Source organism: Mirounga leonina, unplaced genomic scaffold (genome assembly GCF_011800145.1).
Source record: "Mirounga leonina isolate KUSES-001 unplaced genomic scaffold, KU_Mleo_1.0 Mir_152, whole genome shotgun sequence".
NCBI classification, from domain to species: Eukaryota; Metazoa; Chordata; class Mammalia; order Carnivora; family Phocidae; genus Mirounga; species Mirounga leonina.
Genome location: NW_023270380.1, coordinates 20559980 through 20583098, shown reverse-complemented (window position 1 = coordinate 20583098; position 23119 = coordinate 20559980). Strand labels below are relative to the sequence as shown.

The 23119-nt window shown below is 52.4% G+C and overlaps 1 protein-coding gene across 3 annotated transcripts; it reads left to right on the top strand.

The window, feature by feature from the left end:
• Positions 1-347: 347 nt before the first annotated feature.
• On the top strand, positions 348-22725 carry LBR (lamin B receptor). Of its 3 annotated transcripts, none has more exons than XM_035008667.1 (14): positions 348-439; positions 4314-4492; positions 5998-6201; positions 8760-8843; positions 9098-9293; positions 10537-10733; positions 11706-11760; positions 14534-14725; positions 15264-15367; positions 16252-16377; positions 18821-18989; positions 20255-20335; positions 20433-20555; positions 20921-22725. In XM_035008667.1, the coding sequence occupies exons 2-14, from the start codon at positions 4328-4330 to the stop codon at positions 21079-21081; spliced, it is 1857 nt and encodes a 618-aa protein (XP_034864558.1). In that variant the 5' UTR covers positions 348-439; positions 4314-4327; the 3' UTR covers positions 21082-22725. The 3 variants fall into 3 exon arrangements, with proteins under 3 accessions (XP_034864558.1, XP_034864560.1, XP_034864559.1); XM_035008668.1 differs by lacking the exon at positions 348-439 and adding an exon at positions 1338-1730; XM_035008669.1 differs by lacking the exon at positions 5998-6201 and having other exon boundaries at positions 356-439.
• Positions 22726-23119: the final 394 nt, after the last annotated feature.

Below are 23119 nucleotides of genomic sequence, written 5' to 3'. Positions count from 1 at the left end.
TGCAGCTTTTTATTATCTCTTTGGCCAGGCCGGCCGTGGCCCGAAGTGCGCGGCGCCTCACCGAGCGGGGCCGGCAGCTCAGAGGCGGGACGGGGGCGCGGCGCCTGGGAGGCCGCGATAAGGCGACCGCGGGCCGGGCGGTGCGGCTCCGCCCGGCTCCGCGCCCCGCCCTCTCCGCCTCCCCACCGCCCCGCGGGCCGGCCGGGCGGGGCGGACGCGCCACACGCACGACCAATGGGCGGCGACGGGGACGATTCAAAAGGCCGAGGGGCCAATGGGAGCCCTGGGCGGCCTCCATGGGGGGCGGGGCGGGGCGCGCGCTCGAGCGCGGGGGCGCGGGCGCGGGCGCGAGGGGCGGCGTCGTGCGCGCGGAGCCGCCGCCGGGTGCTGCTTGGCGACTGTCCCGGAGCCGTTCGCGTCCCGCCGGAGCCCGGCGCAGGTGAGCGTCCCCGTGCCCGCCGCCCGGCGCGGCGCGGCCTCCGGGGGGCGGGGGGCCGGGGATGCGCGGCCTCGGCTCCCCCTGCAGGGGGGCCCCGGCGGAAGCGGAGCTGAGGTGGAAATCGCCGGCGCCTCCCTCCATTTTGGGCGCGCCGCGGCGGTGTCGGCCGGGAGGGTGGCGGTGGGGGGACTCGGGCCTCTGCGTGCGGCCGCGGCGGGGACGGGGACGCGACGGGACGCGGGATGCGCTGCCGGGGTCGGGGGGAACGCGGACGCGGGGATGCGGGGTCCCGGCGGGCGGGACGGGGCCTCGGGGGACACGGGGCCGGGGGACTCCGAGGGGGCGCGGAGGGGATGCGCTGACGGGCACAGAGCGCGGCTGCCGTCCGCCCTCGCTGTCACCGGGCCCCGGGCCCCCACGCTCTGAAAGCGGATGGTGAAGCGGGCTGCGCGCGCTCGAGCCTGTGTTTTCACCGTTTGAAGGCTTTTAAAAAAGTTCTCGTCGTGACACCGGCCCGCGGCCTCAAGGGGCACTTCTAAGGGCTGAGCGCGGAGGGCCTGGCCCGGGAGGACTGCTCCCGCCGGCGCGGTTGCTCCGGGCGCCCCCCCCGCCCCGGCCGCGCGAGGGCCCCCGAGGCCGCGCTCCCCTGCAGCACCTGCCGCGCCAGCCCCGCGCCGCGTGCACGCGTGTGCCGGTGCCCGGCCCTCGTGGTCGCAGCCGTGGCGGGAGGCCGGGCGCTGCGGGGCCGGAGCGGGGCCCGGTGTGGACGGAGCACCGGCAGCTCGAGCTGGCGTCCGAGAGCTGTCTGCGGAGGAGGGCCAAGACGAGCCGCAGGGCAGTGGACCTTACCCTGGCGCCTTGAGATCCCTCAGGGCGGTCGCGCGGTCTGCCCGGGCCGGCCTGGCCGCTGGTGTTCCCTCGGCATCCTGCAGCCGGGGCGGGGCGGGGGCACGGCCGGGCCGGGCGTTTGCAGAGCTGGCCTTGGGCCCTGGGCCCAGGTGTGCAGGGGCGCGGTCCGGCTTCCTTTGAGCTTCCCTTTCTCAGCCGTGTTTGGACCGGTTTGGAAAAATGAGGGCAAGATGACCAAAGGCCCTTGTAACGCTGTGCTCTCTGGTGGGCAGCCTTCTGTGGTGCTGATAACATAGCGGAGCCCAGACGTGTGAGCATCCCAGCGCTGCCAAGCAAGTTAGCAGTGGCTTCAGAGGAAGAGCTGGGGCGCTGGTACTCAGGCAACAGGCTTTTCCTTTCTGCCCTCAGGGAGGCCTTCCCGTGTGGGGCAGGACATCGTCAGGTGGGTGCCTGGCCCATTCGCTCCCGCGGGGGATTCTGGTGGAAGGTGGCCGCCGTCACAAGTGTGGGAGGAGCTTGGCCAGAGTGGAGGTGCGCCTAATGCTGTGGTTTCATCTTCTGGAACATTTGTGGATACCACAGCAGTCTCCTAAGGAGAGGCCGGCTTGGGTTTTCTTCCTCAGCCGCCATGGGAAGCATCGCTGTGAAGTCCCAATGCTTAGTTCATTTAAAAAAAATTAAGCTTAGCTTTATCTGGTATGTCATTTGCAAATATCTCCTCCCATTCTGTCAGTTGTCTTTTGGTTTTGTTGACTGTTTCTTTTGCTGTCAAAAAAAGACTTCTTGACGAGGTCCCAATAGTTCATTTTTGCCCCTGCTTCCCTTGCCTTTGGCGATGTTTCTAGGAAGAAGTTGCTGCGGCTGAGGTCGAAGAGGTTGCTGCCTGTGTTCTCTAGGATTTTGATGGATTTCTGTCTCACATTGAGGTCTTTCATCCATTTTGAGTCTATTTTTGTGTGTGGTGTAAGGAAATTGTCCAGTTGCATTCTTCTGCATGTGGCTGTCCAAAAAAAAAAAATTAAGCTTAGCGACCTAACAGATATCTACCATGTATTTTAATTTATGTAACCCAAAATATTTAATTGGGTAACAAAGATGGCAGTAAGTCAGTGTTCAGCAAGGTGCAGTATCTGCTCCAAGGGCTTTTTAAAAAATCATTTTTTCCAGTCTTTGAAGAGTTGTTGTTTGAAACTTGATGGCATCTTCGTGTAGCAAGATACAATGGTCTTCTTTCAAACCTGGTTGACCAGCCTCAGAGCATCAGTACCAGTAACGGTGGTGTGATTTTAGGGGGTCCCAGGAGGAGGGGGGGCACGAGAGAAGAGAGAAGGGTGGCACATTTCCTTCCTCTTTCTCAGTATTTGGAGGCTCTCGGACCTGAATGTTGAAACAGGCAAGGTTTGCTGTTGTCACCTTCCTTTTTGTCCCCCTCCTTCATGGCTCAAGGCGTCCACTGCCCCCTGCTTGCCAAGTGCCCCTCAGGTGCCGCCTCAGCCAGGTGTGACTTCACCCCGAAGCTTCTGGCTCCTCTCCCCCTTGTCCGAGCCCACACCCCTTCATTAGCCCGCGATGCTATCTCAGGTGGGTGCGGGCAGAGAGCACCCTCTCTGCTCACGTGTGACGGGCTGGCACCCTCTAATCACTGGATAAGTGGCTGGGTTTGCTTTCATCTCCCAGCCCAGCTCCTATCTTTCTAAACAAGTGAAGTTTGTGAAGTATTTTCTCAGGCAATTAACAGTGAAGAAATGTGCTTATGAAAGGTCTCCCCCCGGAGGGGTGGGGTAATGCCGCTTTGTCCTTTCCTAACTCCAGAGAGTTGCTGGGGTGCGCACATGGCGCTGTCCAATTGGGTCTTGGCGGCAGCGGGGTGAGGAGGCGTGCTTACAGGCCCGGACCATCTAGCAGGTGGCCAGAGCAAGGTGATTTGGGGAGCATTTCTCTTCTTAGACGAGGCCCCCAGCTTGTTCAGTGGCTGGTGCAGAAGGCGGGAGGCGCTCAGCTTTGTCACGTGGCAGTGGGACTCTGCCGCTTGGTGGACGCAGAAAGCTTGCTGCCCAAGAGCTGGAAGCACCCAGCACCAGTTGATAATTGAAGAAGGGGGGCCAGCACGCCTCCCGTAAGTGGTCATTCTTGCGGGCTGCGTGTGGTTTCTTGGAGTGCTGTTGAAACGTGGCTCTGGGGCCATGTGGGAAAGAACGTTGTAACTGAGGGTGGATGCCTGCTGCGAACCTGAGAGGGCCGCTAGGATGAAGGCCCGTGTGTGGTTGGCGGACTTGCCTGGTGTGCATTTGGGATTTTAGCTTTAAGACTGGAAAACTTTATGAAAGCACCCCAAATTTGCTATTTGTATGGGTTTGGAATTATTTTTCTCCTTGTTGGTGGGTTATAGTAATGTTAATTATACATCCTTGGTTTTCCCAGATGGCTGGTTTCTTCTTCTTTAAATACATTTTTAAAGCCTCTGTAAGACTATCTGCAAATTTATTTATCTATCTATCTATTTAAAGTAAGCTCTACACCCAGTGTGGGGCTTGAATTCCTTGACCCAGAGATGAAGAGTCACATGGTGTACGAGCCGAGCCAGCCAGATGCCCCGTATGCAGATTTATAAATCAGGAAATGGGTCCTTTGTGACTGCCTTGTTGAATAGCAAGAAATCTGGTCACTCGGGTGATAGCATTTTGCAGAATGCAAACCACTTGGTGCCTTTCTGTCCTGCTGCATCTTCGTGTCACCGGCAGGTACCACAGTGGCGAGATCATCCTGGGTAAAGTGACTGCAGATGAGATACGCCCTAGCACAAAGAACAGCCTCTGTGCATCCCTCCTCTGCCATTTCCTGCTATTTTTATGTCCTTGGAAAAACCGGTTAACATCTTTATACTTTGTTCTCACTTTTGGACCAAGGGGTCGGATATTCTCCCTCTCTGCCAGTTAAACACTTTGGAAAGTTGTATTTTAGTGTGCAGTCTCTGAAAAAAGACACATGCAGTGACTCCTTGTTTTTTTTCTTTTAAACTATTTAGGCTGATTTTTCAAAATGCCGAGTAGGAAATTCGCCGACGGCGAGGTGGTAAGAGGTCGGTGGCCTGGAAGTTCGCTTTACTATGAAGTCGAAATTCTGAGTCATGATAGCCACTCCCAGCTCTACACCGTCAAGTACAAAGACGGCACCGAACTTGAACTGAAGGAGAATGATATCAAGGTAAGTGCTCCTTTGCTTTGCCAGAGTCTGTTTATAGGCAGGGAAATAGCTAGTGGTGTGTTTCTAGGTGTAGAGCGGTCAGTTCTGGCTCTGTGTGGAGTGGTGGGGCCGCGCTTCGGCTTCGGGTTGGGGAGGCACGAGTCCAGCGTGGTGTCCTGGTCCCCGAGGCTCCTAGTTCTGGGAGAAGACCTCCTTCTGTGATCATGTCCCTGATGTCATGCCTTCGGTGAGGAAGTTTGGCGGGTGGTGCTGGGTCTCAGGGAGGGCTTGCAGAGGACACGTGGGTGGGTGCTGAGGCCAAATGGGGAAAACCCGGGGGATGGAGGTTCATGGCTCTTGCCAGAGGCTTTGGGGGGGGTGGCGGACAGGGATGGCCAAGTGCGCGGTGGGCAAGGGCCAGCTGAGGGTTAACAGGAGCAGAACCAGAGAGGTTTGGGCTTCATCCCGACCACTGAGGATTTCATCAGGAGGGTGACATTAACTAGAGGTAGATCTGGCCCAGGGTTTCTCAGCCTCTCTGGTGGGGGCCCGGGCTTTAAATGATCTGGTCCATGGTGTAGAGTGCTTACATAAAATACCATAAATGACTTACTAGACGCTTGGAAGAAAGATGCGTGCAGTAAAAGCCCTAACTTTGTAGTGTTAGATTCAACAGGCATAAAATCACTATGTTGAAATACTGTGAGGATTTCTACACGTCCAGTCTCAATTTCATTTTTTGTTGTAGATCAGTAAGAAACAGTTCTTGAACCCATAGCCTCTGAACCACAGTTTTAGTACTCTCGCCTGAGGTTGGCAAAGCTTTTGAACAAAGGGGCAGATAGTGAATATTGTAGGTGTTACGGGCCATACAGTTTCTGCAGTGCGAGGGCAGCTCGAGGCGGTCTGGAAGTGAGTGGACATGGCTGTGTTCCAATAAAACTTTATTTATGGGTGCTGAAATGAGAATTTCAAGTAATTCTCATGTGTCACAAAGTTTCATGTTTCTTTTGTCGTTTGCAATCATTTACAAAATGTAAAGCCATTCTTAGCTCCTGGGCCACACAAAATCAGGTGGAGAGAAGAGGGCAGAGTGAGATGTTGCTCATAAGTAACCCAGCCTTGCCCCCCGCTTTCCAGATCCGCTGGGCGTGTTATTGAGAGCGCACCTGCGGGACTCGGTTTCTTGTTACTGTATGTGGTTCGCTTGTCCCCTCATCTTGGTTTGACTCGGTGTCTGGTAGCTGCTCTTGGAGGTGCTGTTGGCAAAGTGCACAGCTAGTTGGCTTGGACACACCCACTCCGGGGCAGTACCTTCTGAGAAGAGTCAGGAGTGGAAAGGCCGCACGTGTCCCGTGGGAGGTGGGCCACTGTGGCAGCATCTGCTTGGCCTGGTCCAGCGGGCCCTCGGCTGCCCTGATGCCTGGGGTGGTCGCAGAGTCGATGGTACCGGGCATGCCTTGGCGCCCTCTTCTCGTTCAGGTCTGTCTTGTGCTAAAGCTCTGTGCCTTCTTGTCCCTCTCTAGCCTTTAACTTCCTTTAGACAAAGGAAAAGTGGCTCAACTTCCAGTTCTCCCTCCAGACGCCGAGGGAGTAGGTCAAGGTCGCGCTCCCGATCCCCCGGTCGACCACCTAGAAGTTCCCGCCGATCCGCCTCTGCTTCGCACCAGGCCGACATTAAGGAAATGAGGAAGGAAGTATTGGAAGTGAAATTGACCCCGCTGGTGTTGGTGCGTGTGTCGGGGCTCGCGGGAGGCCTTTACCCTTGTCCTGGGTTCGGTCGCAAACCATCTTCCTCTTCGTGTGCATGTTTACTCAGACCGTAGTGAGTCATAGTAAAGGGTCAGGGAAGCATCGCATCGAAGGTGCTGACTTTGGAAGGTTACGTAAACCGATGGAAGAATAGGAAGTATAATATTTTTAAATGCCAATGAAAAAGAATGCCAAGTTACAAGAGTGCTATTTAATATCATGGCTTTAAAAAAGGCAGTGTTTAAATTGCACATAGATGTAGATTGTAGGTTGAACTGAAAAAGTTTTATAGTTTATAGAAGTTCACATATAAAATAAGGAAACATAACTGTGTGTTACAAAAGCATACGCTTGGTTTCTTGGCATCATTATACTCGATCACTTGCCCTATTCCAAGATGATAACTTTAATGGAATTACTTTCTGAGTTGAAGTTTGGAAAGGTCGGTGGACAGAACCTGTAGGCCCGTGCACAAGGATATCTTAGATGGTAGGCCAAATGGAAATGAGTTTGAAGAAAAAGAATTGAATGCAGGTTATCTTTTGTTCTGTTCACTTATATTATCTCTTTTCTGGATAAATGCACACAGATTTTTAATAATCCTAAAAAACCGGATTTAGGTACACACTGTTTTATAGTCAGATTTTTAAATTTTAAAATATTAGGAATAAACTGCGTTATGTTTTTGTACATCGTTGGCTGTATGGAACTGTCCGGTTGGTAAGTCGTACAAATGCGACGTGGTTGCTCACATCAGCTCTCTTATTAATGACAGGCTTAGCTTTTTCTCTGTCTAGTGAACAAATATACAACATCTGATACTTCCTGAAGATCAGTGCTTGGTTGGAAGTGGAACGGCCAGCTCAGATGGTAGAGCAGACTCGAGGCTGGAGCGCACGTGGCCAGACTGCCTCGAGAAGGTTTCTGCCAATATCCGTAGGGTGTGAATGCCCATTTGCTCATTCTGAGAATTATAGTGATAATTTTTTTGGTTGATTTGATTGCCGAAGACCGTCAGCTCACCGCTTTCCCTTGCCTTTGGTGATTACTGGTGAGCTTGAACATTCCGTCTGTTAGCGGCTCTGAGGGCCAGTCAGCGGACTCAGCTTTAAGGAACAGATGCTTCATGCTTTCTGTCACTTTTTCATTTTTAGCATCTAGTGCCCGTTCTGTGTTTACAGTGTGACCTTCTTACAGTCCTGGTGACCCAAGAGCCACAGACTGGCTGTGTTCCTCCAGCAGAGCCCTGGGCCACCGTGTGCGCACCCTGGAATTGAGGATGGTGTGTTGCATGGGCAGGGCCGCACTGTGCTGCATGTAGCTTGGCGGTCACGTGGCTGCCGCATCGTGACCTTTTGCAGTAACTCGCCTCCCTGTGTGCGCATCTGTCACTTTGCCATCAGCACGGTTTGAGGCTGGCCGACCAGCCTGTGGTACAGGGTCACAGGGTGGCTACAGATTATATGGCGGACATTGGAAGTACGGAGAGCGTGGTATTTTTTTTTTTTTTTAAAGATTTTATTTATTTATTTGACAGAGACACAGCGAGAGAGGGAACACAAGCAGGGGGAGTGGGAGAGGGAGAAGCAGGCTTCCCACCGAGCAGGGAGCCCGATGCAGGGCTCGATCCCAGGACCCCGGGATCATGACCTGAGCCGAAGGCAGACACTTAACGACTGAGCCCTCCAGGTGCCCCGAGAGCGTGGTTTTTACGTAGCTCCGTTTGCTGCTGAGTGGCTCGCTGGTGCCTTGGCCGACTTAAGTGTATGTTGACTGTTTGCACCGCTCAGTTTGACTGCTCTGAGCTAGAACTTGACACTATCTCACTGCGGCCCTTTGCCGGTGGGCCTCCCCAGGACGTTTTTAACTTGCTTTCCTCCTCTTGGTTTATTAGTGTTCTCATTTGTCAGTGATGCAGAAAGGAGCAAAGTGACAGATTTCAGCCATGCATTGCCTGAAAAATCTTTCGCAAGCTCACATACTTCCCCGGTTCAGTCCGATGAGAAGTTCCCTCCACTGTCTGGAGAGTGTGAGGAGAGGGACACAGGCAGAGGGGGCTCAGGGCTCCGTAGAAACCGGGCAGCAAGGTCACTGGCGGCACTCCCTAAGTACCCACCATGTCTTAATTTCCCCTTGGTGGCTAGTTTGGGGCAGTGAATGTCTCCCCTCCCCCCCCTTTTTAACCACTCAGTGAACTAATTGACCAATTTTTACTTTCTCTAACTCATAGCAAATATTAAGAGTATCTCCCATTGAACCGTGACACGGTAGCACTCAGTCTAATTATGTTTAAAGGATGAAAGATCTCGTGTAGAGATCTATACTGCAAAGTCCACTCTTTCCAAGACTGGGAGATTCTAATCTTTTATTCCTTTTCCTTTCTAACAAAAGTATGCTGAAATCCCTTAGAATTGAAGCTGTGAGAATCTTTGGTTTGTTTTATTGCTTGATCTCATAATAGCAAATTTCTGCCAGCATGGTCTTTTTAATAAGGTATGATTCTTAAGTTTACAATGGTTTGATTTCTTCACCTTAGAAGCCATTTGGGAACAGCATCAGCAGGTACAACGGGGAGCCTGAGCGCACAGAGAGGGATGGCCTGCCTCACAGAAACACTGAGGTACGGGGTGTCCTTCTCGTCTCCGGCACTTGTCCTCTTTGTAAATGTGACTTTCCCTCAAGAGTCACACTGAACACCATAGTGTTCTCTTACGATCTCTTCTAAGATTGTGTCCTTAAATTAAGAGTGAATATAATTTAAACAAATTTATTCTTGTTGGTAAACGGCTATATTAAGATGCTGAATCAGTTAATGTGGTAGCACCAATGATAATTACTGGCCGTAAACATTTCTATTTTCTATTTTTTAATTAGGAAAAATTCCATCTGTCGGAAGAAAGTAGTTACATATCTACACAGTATAGCCTTCGGCCAAGAAGAGAGGAGATCAAATTAAAAGACATAGATTCTAAGGAAGAAAACATTGTTGCAACAAAAGGGTCTACATTATTGAAAACCTCTGAAGGGCCAGCCACACAGACCGAGGGTCTGGAGTTCGGCGGAGTCCCTGGTAGGTGGCAGCGCCGGGCTTAGCGTGGGGAGGGCGGTGGCGGTGAGCATGCGGTGGAGCGGTGCCGGGAAGGAAAAAGGCTTTCCTCTGAAGGAGTGTGAAGCAGGCCGGGCCTGAGCTGGGCGGGAGCCTGGGGAGGAGCCTTCCAGGCAGAAAGTCCTGCCGTGGGAGCAGTTTTGAGAATCGTCCTAGAGTGGAGAGGGTGCCCGTGTGGCTATACTTAAAACTTCCAGCAATCTGTTAGTAGGTTTCGAACAAAGAAGTGCAGAAGGTAAAGGGAAGGTTGGTATGGGAGGTGTATGCGGAGGACAGTGACAATTAGGGACGGGAGAATGGACTAATGAGGCCCGAGGGGGCGGAGCCCGAGCGCAGCCGTGCCGTGGGCAGAGGCCATGTCCACGGAATGGGGTCAGGGCGTCTGCCAGACCTGCCCGACGGGTTGGCTGTGAGCATCCGAGATCTGAAGTGTTCAAAGGCTTAGTGTTCTGAAGTGGGTAGTAATTTGAAAGTGATGAAATTTCATGTAAAAGAAAATACTAGTAAAAGAAGAATACGCCCTGGCTTAATTGCCTTGTGTTTTGTAAGTTGTAACTGGGCTGGTCGGGCGGCGAGAGGTGGTGTCCAGCATCACTGTGTTTTTGTTTTTTGTTTTTTTTTTTTAAGACCTTATTTATTTGAGAGAGAGAGACAGCGGGAGAGGGAACACAAGCAGGGGGAGTGGGAGAGGGAGAAGCAGGCTTCCTGCTGAGCAGGGAACCCAATGCGGGGCTCGATCCCAGGACCCTGAGATCATGACCTGAGCCGAAGGCAGACGCTTAATGACTGAGCCACCCAGGCTCCCCGAGCATCACTGTGCGCATGCGCTCCGTGAACGGGATCCTGTCCTAATTGCTAAAAACTTAGGGATAGTTTGTTAGCTTTTTTACGATTAGGCTGATAAGTTTTAGATGTTCCGATCTCTAGTTTGCCAGAATCTCCACATGTCTGCTGCCGTGGTGGTTGGATTTTAAATGTATGAGAGCCTGGTCTGTGAGGCGGAGTTCAGCTGTCTGGTGCTGGACCTCAGCTGATTTGCTGTCTCCGGGCGCTCGCCCACTGGCCAGACGGGTAGAGATGAGGAGCTGATGGTACCCTAGCAGTCGGTCAGATGGTTAGCCAGCCTTCGGCTCTGCCTTGAAAAAGTGAAACCACTAGATAAACCGGACTGAAATTCGAGGCTTGAACGGTCACTGATTGTTTGCAGGTGTGTTTCTCATCATGCTTGGCCTGCCCGCCTTCCTCTTCCTGTTGCTGTTGATGTGCAAACAGAAAGAGCCCAGTCTTCTGAATTTCCCGCCTCCTTTGCCAGCTTTGTCTGATTTGTGGGAAACCAGAGTGTTTGGGGTCTACCTCCTCTGGTTTTTGCTTCAGGCTCTATTCTACTTACTGCCAGTCGGGAAGGTAAGTTTCCGTTGTGAGGGCACAATGTCTTGCCCACCCCCCCAATCAGGCATTTTTAGGGTAAAGCTCTACAGTAAAAACACACATTCAGATTAACTTAGATAAGCCTACTTCAAACTAGATGACTTTCAATAAGAAATGCAGTTTCTATGGTGAAAGATTTTACAGATATACATGTACATGTCTATTTTCACTCATTTATAGACTACAGCCCAGCACAGTAGTTGTTAGATAAGGATCCTTCGGCGGTCATTTGAAATTAGCATGTGGGATTCTGCTAAGGCTGTGAGCTCCACCAGGCCTCACCTTTCTCCTGGGTCCCCTTTTGCAGCCAGTGAAAGGGAAGAGGAGTCTGGCCAAAGACAGAGGACACTGTGTTAGTGCTTCCTATTTCCTACAATTGCAGCATTTCTGAACAGTCATTTTGGGGGGTAGGATGTGGCTGCCATTGGGCAGGTGAATTTTTTCACTCATCCCAATGGAGCTGTGTGTTTGTTGAGTGTGTGTGTGTTGGGGGGGTGGGGGGGTGGACTGCGGATGAACAGACGAGTGCCCCCGAACCGGAAGTGCTCACTGCCTCCTGGAGACGGAGAATCCGCGAGCGGCCGAGTGAGTGTGCGCGTGTGTGTGCACGTGTGTATGCGTGTGTAACGAGAAGAGCACGGGAGTGTGTGGGACGAGCCCGCACGCGGCAGGTGGGCCAGGGTAGCCGGGCTCAATGTGGGGCCGACGGGCTTGTGCCCTGTCCCTGCAGACGTGGGAGCCGGAGGCGGACAGGGTGGTGGCAGTTTCCAGGCAGGGGCGGTCGGGCAGCCTCAGCCGAGCAGTTTCTCCACGGGGTCTGTGTGCGCCAGCCCGTCCGCATTCACAGCCTGTCACTGCCTGGGCTACAGAACGATGTCGAAATTTAAGATGTAGAGGTTGGGCTTTTTAAAGTTTTAAACTAAAAAAACCCTTTTTTTTTCTGTTAAGGTTGTGGAAGGCATGCCTCTTACTGATGGAAGAAGACTCAAGTATAGATTGAACGGTGATTTTTTCTTTTTCTTTAAGCTTGAGTGTGATGATCGCCCGGAGCCCGTGAGCGCTGTGCTCTTGCATGTGTCCGAGCCACTGGCCGCCGGCGGGACTAGTGCGTGTTCTTGCCCATGGGCTCCACGGCTAATTGATCGGACCTGTCTGTGTGTTTAACACCAGGGCCCGGGGGCACGGCCAGGCCCGGAAGTCCCATGCTGCCCCGGGAGCCACGGCCACTGGCCTCTGGGTGTCTCTGGGCTGCACGTGCGGCCTCCTGCTGGGACACTGTCCCCCCGAGTGTCTGGTGGCACCCCTGTCAGCGCTCTGCTCAGGGAAGCCCTCGGGTCACTTTCTCTCCTTTTTTATATTTTATCTTTTAATTATTATTTTTAAAAGATTTTATTTATTAATTTGAGAGAGTGAGAGCAAGTGAGAGCGTGAGTTGTGGGGGGGAGCAGAGGGAGAGGGAGAAGACGGCTCCCCACTGAGCAGGGAGCCCGATGAGGTGGGGACTCGATCCTGGGACCCTGGGATCATGACCTGAGCCAAAGGCAGATGCCTCACCGACTGAGCCACCCAGGCGCCCCTTTAGTTCTTATTTTTATCTTAATTCCAGTATAGTGAATATAGCGTCATGTGAGTTTCAGGTGAACAATAGGTGATCCCACACTTCGTCCATCACCTGGTGCTCATCCCTTCTGTCCTTTCTCCTGTTTTCCTCTGTAGCGGCTGTGACAACCAGGGGCCGGGGGACTTGGTTGTGTTCCCCTGGGACCCTTGGTGCCGGGAGGGGGACTGGCCTGCAGGAGGTGCTCTCACTCTGAGTGGCGGGCTGGGAGGTGGGAGGGCCCCCACGGTGGGAGGGCGCGCTGCGTCAGAGGATGTGTGCGAAGACCCAGATCCAGTGCAGCTGACCCGCTCTCGGGAGCTACGTGCACCATGTGGTTGTCCCTCAGCAACGAGAGTGAGTAGACGCCCTGGGGATTGCATTAGAAGTTTTCATTCTTGGCCGTTTGAATCCTATCCCTTGTTACCATTCTCACCTTGGGTACATCTTCCTGTGACTTGTCAGTGCCTGCTCTGTCTGGAATCGTTCTGCTGGGTTCTAGAAGGGCAGGCAGAGATACTCGAGGTGCGTCCCGTGCCAGGCACGTAGAGCGTGGAGCTGTGCTCGGTGCTGGAACCGCGTGTGATGCGCTGCTGCTGCGCAGTCGACGGCTTCCACCACGCCTGTTGCTGCTAGAACCCGGCTTAGGCTCTGCAGCCCCCGTGAGCCCCGCCCCGCAGCGGGGCCCAGTCTTGGGAGAGGTGGGCGGGGCCATTATTGTTGCCTTCGGGCCTGTTGACCCTTGTGTTTGTGGGGCTCCCTGGGCACTCATTTCCTTCTTCTCGAGGCGGTCATGTTTTCACTCCCCTCGGACCGCATGCAGAGCCTGGGTGGCGGCCGGACTAGCTGCTCCACCCTTCTCCGACTTCCCCATCCGGTGGCTCCAGTTCTAGCATTAGATTTCTTGGGTGAGATTTCAGCCCCGTAAAGCCAAGGAGAGCCCCAGGATACTCCGAATGATGATTTGTAGTGCACACGGGCTATAGGGCAGGAAGCTGCTTTATCTGCTACCCTTTGCCTTTAATATTCATCAATTTTATGAGAGTTAAATGACTGTTTTAGAAAGTTAAAGTTGGGGCGCCTGGGTGGCTCAGTCGGTTAAGTGGCTGCCTTCGGCTCAGGTCATGATCCTGGGGTCCTGGGATCGAGCCCCACATCCGGCTCCCTGCTCAGCGGAGAGCCTGCTTCTCCCTCTCCCTCTGCCTGCCACTCTGCCTACTTGTGCTCTCTCTCTCTGTCAAATAAATAAATAAAATCTTTTAAAAAAAAAAACGTTAAAGTTAAAATACCTAAAAGTCTTTGGACTAAACCTGGTATGTGGAGGATGTGGATTTAAATAATAAACTGCAGGTGACCATTTTGCTTTACAAGACCTGTGATTTTAGAATTCGTAGGTAAATAACAGCTACCTCTATTCTGTGTTTGGTGGTTTGTCCAAGTGTAACCTGCTGACCAAATCAGAACACTGCTCTCGTAGGCACTCAGCTCCTGGAAGCAAAAGCTGTTTCTTTAGCTCAGAGACAAGGCAGGCAGTCCTCAGAGCCCGCCGCTCGGGTAGTGAGCTGAGCAGGGCCGGCTGGGCCAGGGTTCCCTGGGGGCCTCTCCTCTCCTCTGAGGGCGGGGTCCTGAGATCTGTATTCTGAGGGGAGAATATAACTGGGATCTTCTGAAACCATTATCAATCAGGTATTTTCAAGTAAAAACACAGTTTTTTTAAGATTTATTTTTAAAAGATTTATTTATTTTAGAAAGAGAGTTGGGGGGAGGAGCAGAGGGAGAGCGAGAGTCTTGAGCAGACTCCCCGCAGAGCAGGGAGCCCGATGCGGGACTCGATCCCAGGACCCTGGGATAATGACCTGAGCCGAAGGCAGACGCTTAACCGACTGAGCCACCCAGGCGCCCCCCTTCTCACCTTTTTAATAGTGAATTTCTGTGCACATTCAGCTTTCTCTTAATTAGAAGTGCATAAGGACTGTTTGTAGCGCACAAGAATAGCTTAAGTATGTTAGAATATGGGAAAAGCTGAGCAAGTGCCACGTTCCGTACGGAAGGTTACCTGCCGTGCGCGCCGAGCCCGAGTCCCGATGCTAATGAGCCTGGCAAGAGGATGCTGTGCGTTGCGTCATGATGTACATCTCGGGATGGCTGCGTTAAGGTTTCTGTGTTGCCCTGTTTTTAGGGTTCTACGCTCTCCTGCTGACGGCTGCGGCCATTGGGGCAGCCGTGTTCTGGGGCGCGCCGCTGCTCTTTGTGTACCAGCACTTCCTGCAGCTGGTGCTGGCCGCCTTCGCCTTTACCGTGGCCCTCAGCACCTACCTGGCTGTGCGCGCTGCGGGGGCGCCCCCGGCCGCCCTGGCCCCCGCCAGCTCTGGTGAGCAACGTCCCCCCCCCCCCGCCGCTGCCGCTCTGGGTCCCCGGGGAAAGGAAGGAAGAACAGCGTGGAGAAAACATGTAAAGGAAAATACATTTAAAGGGAAAACATATGTTCATTATTTCCCTCCTCCTTTCCTAGTCGATTCTCTTCCTTTTTCAGTCACGGGATGACAACAAGTAAGACCTTTTGTTGTCATGACTTAACGTATAGTCACCAATGTTTTAGTAACATCAGCATCACAAATTTAGGATGATTTTCTCTTTTGGTTTGAAATAGTAAACATCCTTAAAAAGACCAAGCCAAGTCACGGAGATCACTAAAAAAGCTCCGGTTCCCTTAAAATCATGGGCTCTGGCCCTCGAGGCCTCGCTGCTTCCAGACGGCTCCTCATGGCCCGTCCTCCTTGGCGCACCCGCCCGCGCTGCCCCCTGCCGCACCTGGATGGGTTGGCCTGGGACCCCGGACGGCAGACAGCAGTGGTCTTTGTAAGCCTCCCAATTGCCGTACTGTTTGCGTAAGAACTTTCTCTTTCCAGGAAATGCCATCTATGATTTCTTCATTGGCCGCGAACTTAATCCTCGGATTGGTACTTTTGATCTCAAATACTTTTGTGAATTGCGCCCCGGATTGATCGGATGGGTATGTCATCTTTCTTTAAATTTCAATTCTGGCGTACACAGTAGTCTTGCATTTAGAAAAAACTCTAGATCATTTCAAGGAAACTGTGGGTTTTAGGAATAGTTTTATCTGTTTTTAGGAATAAGTATAACTTTCCACGAATCTGTATTTGAAGTATTTTGTTCCTGCAGATAGACTCCTCGGGGTTAAGATGCCCTTGTTATAGGCATGAAACATTAAGGGTTTGTTTTATTCTGATTATAGCAGGAACGCGATAGTGTAGGTAAATTCACATAAGAAAAAATGTATTCTTGTCATCTTTAAAAAGAAAACAAAACGAATTTTGACCTAATTTTAGACCTGTGGGGGCGTTGCAAAAACAGAGTCAGGATTCCCTTCGGCACCTTGCTCGTCCCCCGCATGAACGTGGGACACAACCATGGAGCCTCGGGGCCAGCAGATTACCCTTGTTACAGGATTATCAGCTAACTCCACAGACCTGTTGAGTTTCCCCTCTTTTTTCCACTGTTGGCCTTTTTCTGTCCCGGCACCCTTGCTGGACAGCCCTCCAGGGCACGTGGTTGTGACTCCGCTTTGTCTCCTGGAGTCTTTCCCTGGCTCGTGTGACCTGGCCACTTGCAGCGTGCTGGTCACATACCGTGTAGGGGGCCCGATGTCTTGTCATGATTGGTGTGAGTGATGCATTTTTGACAAGTGTCCCACGGAGGTGACCGCGTGTCCTTCCCGAGGCATCACACCTGGGTTCATGGTGTTGGCGTCTCGGCCCTGCAGGTTGCTGCATGGTCAGGTGGACGCTGTGGCTTTCTTGGCTGTGAGGTGACCGTCTCCCCCCGTGGTGGCGAAGGGTCTGGGGAATGAGATGGTACTCACCCCTTTTCTTTTAGGTGGTTGTGAACTTGGTGATGCTTTTGGCTGAGATGAAGCTACAGGATCGAGCTGCTCCATCGTTGGCGATGATTTTGGTTAACAGTTTCCAGCTCTTGTATGTGGTGGACGCTCTCTGGAACGAGGTAATTCATTCTAGGAGCAGAGGCCTTGGGAGTCGGGGCTTGGAGTGCGGGTGAGTGGCCTGCCTGACTGCTCGGAGCCTCGGCCTCCCGCACAGGGTGGGGGGGGTGCACCCCTCCCAGGCTGGTGAGGCCTGGAGTGTGTGTGCGTCCCCGTGGCCCCTGGAGCAGACATGGTGAGCGCTAATGCATGGGAAGTGTCTGGGAATTTGCTGGTGCTTCTGTGTGTGTGTCAAGTGCTCCTTGGTGCGAAGTATTTAAGATCTGTGGGTGTGATCGATTCATAAATAAATCTCAGTTTCCTAATTACTGTATCAAATGAAAGATGGATAGATCATCATTGAATTAGGATAGTGCTTTCTGGATTATCAAGAGACGGCTAGTTTTACATACTTGGGGGGGAGGGTTTATTGTTGGTGTTTGAAAATACACAGATAGCTCTGGCCGGATGGATAGAAAGTCAGAAGTCCCGGTAATGGAGGAAACCGGCTTAAGTCAGGCCAGGTTCCTAACCCGAGGCTTTCCTCACGCTGAGAAGCCGTCAGTGTTTTCTGCTCCTTGAAGACTCTTTATCTCAACTGAGGAGATTCCCCTTGAAAATAAGGCCTTTTTACACCCAGGTTACCAGTTTCCTGGCATCTTTGTAATCTGTGCCTCCAGATTTCACAGTGAGTTTTCTCTCGGTTTTAAAAACAATTGGCAGCCGATGTGATCCTGTTGCAGGGCCAGTTCGCGCACCAGTCTGTTGGCGTCTGGAGTCGGAGGTGGCTCCCGCGGGCCTTGGGGTTGGTGGCTAGGCCGGCCGCCGAGAGCACCGTCAGAGCAACTTGGAAGGCCCGGTGCTTGTCTTCCAGTGATCTGCCTTGTCTTTGGGAGCGCTAGGGCCTCTGGAGACCAAGGAGCCTCAGCTACAAGCTCACGGCTCTTCATTGAGCTCCCGCGGCCCCGACGGTCCGCGTCTCTGCCCGCGGCGATGTGCTTTTGGAAGAAAACCCCGATCCCAGAAGTGTGCTTGGTCGTGCGGGCGTGGCCTCCTGCTGTCGGGTGATGAGTGGCCCCTAGGAGGCCAGCGGACGGTCGCCTAAGGCAGACGAGGCTTCCCTGTTGCTTCATCATCTCAGAGGCTTTTTTCACTTCCTTTCTGGTAGCTTGTCGGTGATTAGTAGTTTTAGTTTCTCCCCCTCCCAGCTTTCTGACTCGTGGTGGCGGTCCCTGTTGACGTGGCTGGAGATCACAGGTTCTGCACGTGTGGCCACGTCTGCTGTCGAGTGCGGGGAAGGGGCGCGGGGGCGCAGTCGGGCGGGGGCCGTCCCCGTGTGTCATCGGCCCTGCAGCCTTCGGGGCAGGGCCTTCAGCCTCTGGCTGCTGCCTGGTGCAGGGTAGAGGCTGAGCCACCGCCTCACTAGGTCGGGGGACCCGAAGGAACCGAGAAGAGTGATGAAACGCAAGGGAGCGTTCCCTGGCCTCTCTGCGGGGCTGCCCTGGGGGCCCCCTCGCTGTGCCCGCTCCAGGCGGTGCTCGTCCCCCCCATCCCTGCAGTCGGCAGCACGCTCAGGAATCACCTGGCGGGCTGAGAGCCTGTGCGCCCAGCAGTGGGCGCTCTGGAGAGCGGCTGACTCCTGTTGTTGTGTGCCGTGGTCTTTCTGGTAGAGAACGGTCTTTGGAGGGACCCCTTTGTTTCTCTGACCTGGGCCAGCAATCCTTCCCCAGAGCACGCACTTGCTATTCTTCTGTAGTCTGGGAACCTCAGGGCCTCCTGAGTTCTGACCCTGGTGGCGGCTCTGCATCGGGAGTCCGACCTGCATGTATGCAGGCCCACAGAGGGCGTGTCCACTCGTGCGGCCAGGCGGCCCGCATGGAAGGCAGACGTGAAAAGCCAGATCGTGATCAGAAGGTGGACGGGCACACAGGCAATGGGCGCAAAGGCAGGCTCTCAGGCAAACCCGGAGAACACTTACTGCAGAGCAGGCGAGCGGTGTGCTGGGGGGATGAGGTGACAACACGGGCCCCTGCCTTTCCTCCTGCGGCCTGGTGTGGAGAGTGGTGGGGCCCGTTCGGGCGTTCGCTTTAGCCTGCGAGCAGGTGTGGCTTTGGTCTGGTCAGGGGGCAGGGGGGGATCAAGAAAGGTGGCTCAGGGGGCGTGGGGGGTGTTGCCCGGGGAGCCGTAGGCTGAGGTCAGAGAAGGGTGCCCCGGGCAGACGCAGGAGGCATGGTGGCCTTTCCGAGATGCGTTATTTCCACATCGCAGAGCAAGCGGGTACGGTGACCAGAGATGGAGGTGGCGGAGTGACCTGGGGGGGGGATACGTGCCCGGGAACCAGACCGCCCCCCAATAGCTCTGTATGAATTGGACTCGAAACCAGTATTTTATTTGTATACCTGAAACATAGAAGCTTTCATCCCCCGAAGGTCTTTAAAAATGGCTTTTCCGGCTCTTTCCTCGCAGGAAGCATTGTTGACGACCATGGACATCACCCACGATGGGTTTGGGTTCATGCTGGCTTTTGGAGACTTAGTGTGGGTTCCCTTTATCTACAGCTTTCAAGCCTTTTATCTCGTCAGCCATCCCAATGAAGTGTCCTGGCCCATGGCCTCTCTAATTATTGCTCTGAAACGTGAGTACTGATTTCAGCCTCTGCGTGTTCAGTACCGTGTACCGAGTCGCTTGTGCTCCGGCAGCTACACGTTCTGATGCGCCCTTTTAAATGGCCGTAACTAGCTCAGGTTTGAAGTAGTTTGTGATGGGTGAGAAACAAAAAGATTCTTGCGCTTGCAGAGAGCACGGATGCTTTGTCCTTCAGCGGTTTTTTCTTTGCAGGGCCTGCTTTTTCTGCTGGGCACCCTGGAAAGCAGGAAGGTTGGTCCTGCCGCGCTAGGCCCGCCTGCTCTCAGACACGTGTGAGGCCTGGCGCACTAGCGGGGGACTTACAGCCCGAGGAAGGTCGCGTTGAAGGTGGAGAGAATGTCTCTGGGGAACGTCAGTCACTGTAGACTCACTGGAGGATAGGGTGTTTGATCTCAGTTGTGAGCAGGTGGGGAAGGGTTGGAGGGGTGGGGAGTGCAGCTTGGTGGGAGCCAAGGAGCATCGTGGGTGGGTGTGGATGAGCGTCAGTGTGGCTCTTCTCCTAGGACACTGTTAAATGCCCGCACCCGAGGTAGGGTAGGAAAATCAGCAGGAGCTTCATACGATACAGTGAGTTTTCCTACGCTAACTAGTGTCCATAGCAGAAGAAATTCCAGACATTGGTTAAGATTAGTTTCATCATTGGTTTGGTTATCCAAGCTTACCATGCCTGGGTGTTGCTCAGGGCGGTGTGCGCCTAGTTTACGGGTGAGTGCCCCGTATCCAGTGCTGTGTGGAGGCTGGACGAGATGGTGGTTAACAGGCAGTGATACGTCAAGGCCGATGAGACATTTGAAGCCTGAAATAAACCAACCAGCTTGTAGGCTCGTGGTGGGACTTGGTGGGTATTTCTGCGCAGGTCATCCTGGTACCAGGTCCAAGCTGCAGTTTGATTTTGAGTCCTGCAGCGTCCGTGTTCCAGCTTGTAGGTGCTACGGCACCAGAGGACTTGCCCCGTGTTCCTGATTCTGCCGGACACCAGCCTTGATGGAATTACAGCCCGGGCTATAGCCAGTTGTATTTGTGGATGTGACCGTATTGATTGGTTTGGCATTCCCCTGGTGGATGGTGAACTTTCAGGATCGTTCTCTTGTTTTGACATTCTGAGATTGAGTTAAGAACAGTTCAGAACCTCTCAGAGTATTCCTGTCCTTTGGAAACTTCCTCAGAGCATGAATCATTTCTAAGTGAGATTACAAATGTTTTTAAATATTTGATTATCTAAATTGTTAACGTGCAAGTTTTAAAAAATTACAGTTTGTGGATACGTAATCTTCCGATGTGCAAATTCTCAGAAAAATGCATTCCGGAAAAATCCCAGTGATCCAAAGCTTGCATGTAAGTATTGGTTTATATTTATGTTATCTCCAGCACAAAGATTTTGTGTGTCTATTTGTGTAGAGATCGTTATAAATGTATTTTTATTTTTATCTAGATTTAAAAACTATCCATACTTCAACCGGAAAAAATCTTCTAGTTTCTGGATGGTGGGGCTTCGTTCGTCACCCCAACTACTTGGGTGATCTCATCATGGCCCTGGCGTGGTCCCTCCCCTGTGGTGAGCACTGTCCAGGGGTGCCGTCGCGGGGTCCTGGGAAGGGGGATGGGCCGGGTGCTCCCCCTGGCTGCAGCAGCTCCCACACTTGCAGCTGCACCTGATCACTTTCTTTCTGAGCTGAGTCTGGGGGAGCGAAGTTAGTGTGGACTCGAGGACTCAGTGTGGGAGGGTACGGCTGTCCCTGTGCCCTGCAGAGCCTGTCCTGCAGATGCCGCCTTCTGCCACGTGGTGGGGGTGGGGGGCTTCCCTGTCATGGGAAAAAGGGAACAATCTCGCGGTTCACTTGGGAGGACTGGGGGGAAAAGCAGGGAAGATAGTGTCAGGACCGTGAAGATACTTCATGCGTCCGCTGCCGCACTCCACAGGTTTTAAGCACATTCTGCCCTATTTCTACGTGATCTACTTCGCCATGCTGCTGGTGCACCGCGAGGCGCGTGACGAGCGCCAGTGCCGGACGAAGTACGGCCGGGCCTGGGAGCAGTACCGCCAACGCGTGCCCTACCGCATCGTCCCCTACGTCTACTAGCCCTTCGCTGGGGCCCGGACGGCGTCTGTCTTCTCCGGTCAGGACTGTGGGGCTGAGTGGCCTCTTCACCTTGCCACGTTTATTGTTATTAAATCACAACAATTAACAGAAGGAAACAGGTAAAGGTGTTAGAATTTGCTTTCTAATGGGAAAGGATCCATTCTTAAAGAATACCATGGGTGTCTGGGTTTTGGTGACTTTTCAAATTGTGATTGTTTTTGTCGGTGGTGTTTCTTACATGAAACCAACTGTGACCTTCGAAGCACATTTATGTTTGGTTATATTCAGAGAAGAGAATTTTCATCCATTTCCTTTGGAATTAAATCATCTACTAGTTAAGTGATTTGAGTGTAGACCCCCGTCCTGCATTAAGTGCGTTCTGCGAAGAGTGGGGGAGAGCTCGTTAGCAGCCACGGATGAAGGGGGAGTATTAGGAGCAGTTCACTTACCCTCAGCTTCTAGAACTGCATTTGAAAATGTAAATACATAGCTTTCATGTAATATATGGGGACTTCAGATTTTTCTGTACAGTATTTTGAATGTGACATAGTCAGGAACTAAGTATGTTTTTAACGAAAACATTTGCAGTATTTTAAATTAAGTTTTATAAAGTAATACATGTCAATTAAAAATTGCAAAACAATTAGAATTCATTTAATGTTGTATAAAGATGCTGTTAAAAGAGAGGAAGGGTATTTTTCTCAATCCAAAGTTTGTGAATTTGGCTTTGCTACCTCAACTGCAGCCGTTCGTTTGCCTTTATAAACTGTTGCTGATAGAAAAAAATAGAATATATATTTTTGCAGTAACATCACTATTTAAACATTTTTACACAGATTGGTGTTTGAAGACTTGCCATTTCAGGCTGATATTTTTGTATGTTTTTTTTTACTTTTTTTTAAATAAAGCTGTGGCTTTGCTACTGCTGAGGTTGCGCCGTTCATACTGTATTTTGTACCTCCCTCCCTCCGAGTCACAGACCACTGCTCCCTGAAGGAGGCGTTCACCTAAAACAAACGTTCCAAAGCACTTCTCCACTGTAGTTTACTGCATGTGTGTAGGGTGGCTGTGGCTATTAAATTCTAGTTGATGGATTCTCATTATTAATTGTCCTAGAATGGAACAGTAGCAAATTCACTAAAATTTTGTGTTCAAAGTTAAATTGTTCTATCTTAAATATAGGGGAATCTAATGAATATAGTGTGTATGTTTGGGTTTTGAAGGATGCATTTTATATACAAGACACTTGGGTGTATGTCTGTTCTGTGTGGCCACAGGCAGTGGAGCCGGCCTCCGTCAGTGTGACCCTGAAGTCGGTTTGCTCTTGAAAGCTTGTTTTGGGGCAGTTGTGCATGTTTTCTTCGCACTAATGGAAGCAGGCAGCTTTTTGATTCTGCTTTTCTCCGGTGTCGGAAAGCGTGTCCCCGCGTGCTCTGTGCTCGACTGACCAAGGAACCTGTGGGGCAGAAAGGAGGACATTTCCTTCTCTCTACGGGAATGAGAAAAGAGCCTTTGCCAGCATAGTGTTGCCGTTTCTGATCTCAGCTATAATTTGTTCATTTTGTTTTTGACACATTTGACAAGTTTTATGATGAAGTTTTAAGTTGGAAATAAAGTTGGAAATAAAAAAGATGTTGTCCTTTGCATCTGAGAGGCTCTTTGCCCCGCTTGTGACACAGGAGCCTGGAGGTGACCACCGCCACCCTCCTGGGCCGGGGGGTGGGGGGGTCCAAAAGGCGACCTGGGCCCACGGCTCTTGGCATTGAGGCTCGCAGAAGGGCCATCTATTTCGTCCTTGTTTGAGAAGATAGAGAAACGAGCCAAACCCTCATGGTCGGTCTTACTCTCCGAGCCTGTCTGAGCCCCACAAGCATCTAAGGATGGTGGGAAGACCGTGCGCGTCTGTGAGGTGTTTGTGTGTCCGTTCCCCTTGGCCTCTACTCCTGGACTGCAGGCAGAAAGGGCTGCGGCTCCAGAGCTCATGGACCTGTTAGCAAACTGTCTAATTCTGGAAGTTACTTTAGCATTTTCTTCATTT